The 4,237-nt window shown below is 38.3% G+C and overlaps 1 protein-coding gene across 1 annotated transcript; it reads right to left on the minus strand.

Annotated features, from left to right (window-relative positions):
* Positions 1-1,001: 1,001 nt before the first annotated feature.
* LOC120442334 lies at positions 1,002-3,977 on the minus strand. The gene is made up of 7 exons (XM_039618741.1): positions 3,961-3,977; positions 3,745-3,879; positions 3,511-3,588; positions 3,175-3,329; positions 1,446-1,582; positions 1,275-1,368; positions 1,002-1,148 (listed from the first exon to the last, which is right to left on the minus strand). The coding sequence occupies exons 1-7, from the start codon at positions 3,968-3,970 to the stop codon at positions 1,002-1,004; spliced, it is 756 nt and encodes a 251-aa protein (XP_039474675.1). The 5' UTR covers positions 3,971-3,977.
* Between the last annotated feature and the right edge of the window lie 260 nt (positions 3,978-4,237).

The following is a 4,237-nucleotide window of genomic DNA, read 5'->3' on the forward strand; positions in this document are numbered from 1 at the left end:
AGACTATGTAGAAGCTGAAAACCTGTGCTTTTGAAGTCCCTGTGGCCAGGAGATATGGCTGAGGGTTTCCTTCATTGTTCATGAGGTGATCCTCAAGGCTCTGGCAGGACTGAAACACACAAAAAAAAGCATCACTTTATAAACCCTTAGGTTAAGAAAAAGTGTTCCATGAACCACAGTATCTGGAACTGGATCACATTATCTTGACAAACCTTGTGAAAGTTAACCAGATGATCTATTGCCTCTCAACACTCATCTTCTTTGGCCGCTTCCTTCCAGCTGGTTGTGGCGTGAGAAGGTGCAGCAGAACAAGAAGAGAAGCCATGTCGCTGTCCCACTCTGCAGACAGTGTTAAGGAGTTAAATACTAATGCTGGAAACGGGGAGATAGAACTGAACTTCACTAACATATAACAACTGGTTGAGGGTATGAGCAGAAAAGAAGTGATCCATACACACATTATGCACACTGCTGCTTTTTTGATAACTTATGAAAAATAAATATGAAATAAAATGAAAACTAAAATTACTACGCTAATAAAGTGTTACTTTAGGACACTACCTGGCTCATCAGCATCATCCATTTCTTCGTTCAAGGCAGATTTCAGCAATCTTTTCAGAAGACAAGTCTCTTTAAGGTCTCTGGCTTCCCTGGCAACCTTATCTTTAAAACTGGTGTTCCATTTTTCCAGGAACCTGGAAGCAGTCTCTACTCCAAACATCATTGCAAAGTCTTGCAAAATCTAACAAAGGAGAAGTATGTCCATTAAAATCAATTTTTTAAGTCAAGTATTTTCAGATTCCCATTTGTTCACCTACCAGTCCTTTAGTGTCCAAAAATGAGGAAACATCTGAAGAATGTTTGCTGATTCTTGTGGGTCATGGAGTATCTGCTGACGATAGTAGAATGTCTCTCTCATCTTCTGGAAGACTATATCTTGGTCAGTGGTGTGATGAAGAAGAGACATGGCTTCCATACATTGATCTCTTGTTTGCTGGTCATTAGTGAAACCAAACGTCCTTTGTGATGTGGGCCCTCCTTTCAGTTCCACTGTTCTGTGATGCAGTGGGGGTTTTGGATTGACGTTGCACAGTCTTGATACGCCACTCAAGAAAACCTTTGGTGCTCTGAATGTCATAGAAATGCTCCTACAGAAAGAAAGAAATTGCATACATTGTAGAGTGTGTATATATATTTATATATATGTGTAGGGAGAGAGAGAGAGAGAGAGAGAGCAAGTCTTATTACACACTACAGTTGCAGAGCAAACTCACATATCCCTTTTGGAGTACGGATCCTTCAAAGATGGGAAGAGTGACACGATTCCAAGCGCATGAAACTCCTTTTGTTGCTTTACTTACAGTTCTCCTGCAAAAGCAGAAGTGTTTTTGTGATAAGATCCTTGCCAGTTTTAAAATGAATAGAATAAACATCATTCCTCTTACCCTTCCTTTTCACGCATGTGAGCTACAATGATGTTCACCATTAATCGCCTGGTGGAATCTTTCAAACTCCCAGTTTTTTCATACTCATGGATGACAGTCACCCCTGCTGGTTTGGAAGTCAGAATCTGCTCCACTGTCTAAACACATTTGATACAAAGAACAAAACAATTGACAAAAAATGAGACAATTTTAACCCAAACAACGATTTCAATCTGTGGATTATACATATGAACTACATGAAATACTATATCAAATTATTTTTCCGTAATCTGTTTTATCTTCGTGTTTAAGCTTTTTCAAGTAATGACAACTAAAGAGTCAAGTACAAGTCTATTAAGTAATGTATCTACTAGAGATGGCACGATACCACTTTTTTATGTCCGATACCGATACCGATATCATAAATTTGGATATCTGCCGATACCGATATTAATCCGATATAGTGTGTTTTTAATCAATAAAACTGTTTTTTTAATATCTTGCTGCATTTTGTATAAGGTCATACTCAAGTTTAAATAAACAACAACACTAAAGCTATTCTGTTATACCTGTATGTAAAAAAATACACTGCACCCAAAATATTTCATAGTTCAGCAACACTGATCAATCTAATAAACTTAAACCTACACATTCCTCCCTATTCTGGTATTTTAAAGAGTACTTAGCAGAAATATTAAGCAACCTAACTAATAGGGTTGCAAACTCCCAGCAAAAAAAAAAAAAAAGGGAACCACCCCCCACCTCATGATGCTTAATCGACGTAATCAACTTAAATTTGATGCAGTATGAAAAAAAAAAAAATGCACAGAAATAAATTATTTTTCAAGAATAATTAAATGGATTCAACATCTTTCTTCTACAGAATTGCAGACTGCACAGATGGTATGTTCCCAAAGGAAAAAGTACTATAGCTTACTAGGGTATATTAGACTTAACAGTTACTATATACAGTAATGGACTTCTATACATTTTACATCAGATTAAAACTTTGGGTGTAAGACTCAGATAATTATTTATTAAAAGCTAGACATTTTAAATGAGAATAAGAAAGAAAAGTATGTCTCTGTGCCCCCCTTTTCCCTGTTAATACCCTATCGGCCCCCCTGGCTAAACTTTGCTAGATCCGCCCCTGCACAGTTACCAGCCGTCAGCTACGTAGAAAAGGATCCTGGTGTAGAAAGTAATATTAAATAAATTCTAACAACAGCTTATCAAGCTTAAACGTGCTGCTGTTGTTCCGCCGCTGGTTTCCTCTTTCTGGTGCAAAGTGGGCCAAAAACAAAGAAGAGAGACGGACTCGCGACAGAAAAGCCGATCAGCTGATCATTAATCAGTTTCATGAAGTTGCGGCAGGAGAGGGAGGGAGAGAGAGGCAGTCGCTCCATATATCGGTTGTTAAGCTTAAGGTAGGTACGCTTTACAAACATTCAGAGATGAACTTACACACTTGCTTTACTTCTCTCTGGGATAACTTCCTCGGAGATGAAATGCTGGATTGCTAGCGAGGCTACAAATACACACAGCCGCTCTATCACTGAGCACACTGCTCCGACGTGCTACGGTTATGGGGCAAGTTACGCCGTGTCGCAAGTTTTGTGAGGTCCTTTTTTGATATTTAATGGATCGGATTACATTTTTTATTTCTCTCCGATATCCGATCCAGTAATTTACGTCAGTATCGGACCGATACCGATACCTAATATCGGATCGGTCCATCTCTAGTATCTACATTTCTTGCATGTATGCTGTCCAATAGAGGCTGAACCATTTGAAGTCCGGCATCACTTGTGTCACTGCTCTGACTGCTGGTGGTTGAGACAGACAATGTATCTGTTAGACTTGGAGAGGAGGGCTCTTCCACATGTTGCTTCAGGACAGTCAAATCTGAGGGTGACAAACAAAAATATTAGAATATAAGGCATATACAATCAAAAATCAACCACAACAAAGCTACCATTTATACACATAGGGCCAGTAAATTGTATGCTTTGATTAAATTATACTTTCTCCCAGGAGAACAGATGGTTATTTTGTATTTTATTATGGTAATATACAATTTACATACCACAAGGTGTGAGTGTCACATAGTGTGTTAGGTCTGAGCAGTCACGCAGCTTCTTGGATGATTCTGTTTCCAGGATGTCTGAAATGCATGTGATAAATCCAACTCACCGTTGAGCCATGAAAGCAGCATTTTGTGATTGTTACCACGGGATATTAGACAAATTAAAAATGTTTATTTAGGAGTAACTGTACAAATCAAATCTTACAAAATCTATCAGAGCATATATTTACTTACCTTCAGCTGTATAGATGACAAAACACACCTCTTTGACTCCTGCAAGTTCAGGAAAGACATCCTCATCCACCTCTATACCCTGCTCATCCGTGACTTTCAGTGCTGCATTTTCTGGTATGAGAAACTTCTGCTGCACTGAAGTAAAATCATCACTTAGTTAATAACAACATTATCATTTCCTCTTTAATGACTTATTACAAACCATGTATAACTTACCTGCACTCATAAAATCTGTGAAGCTGACTTCTTCCAATTATCAACATCTTGGCCACCTACAGAAAAAAACCTTTACTAATATGAAACACAACATGTGGAAGAAGAAGAGGCTGTTTATGGTAACTTTATGTGAACTGTGTATAACTTAATCCATAAACACTTTCTAAAATTGAGTTAGCCTGTCCACACTAGCTACTGCTTAAAATCTATTTAGCTAGGCTAGGTTTAGCAGACAATGTGACACATGTTTGCCGTGTCCTTGTCTTTTCAGGTCTGG

The sequence above is a fragment of the Oreochromis aureus genome, linkage group 10, assembly GCF_013358895.1.
Source record: "Oreochromis aureus strain Israel breed Guangdong linkage group 10, ZZ_aureus, whole genome shotgun sequence".
Classification (NCBI taxonomy): domain Eukaryota; kingdom Metazoa; phylum Chordata; class Actinopteri; order Cichliformes; family Cichlidae; genus Oreochromis; species Oreochromis aureus.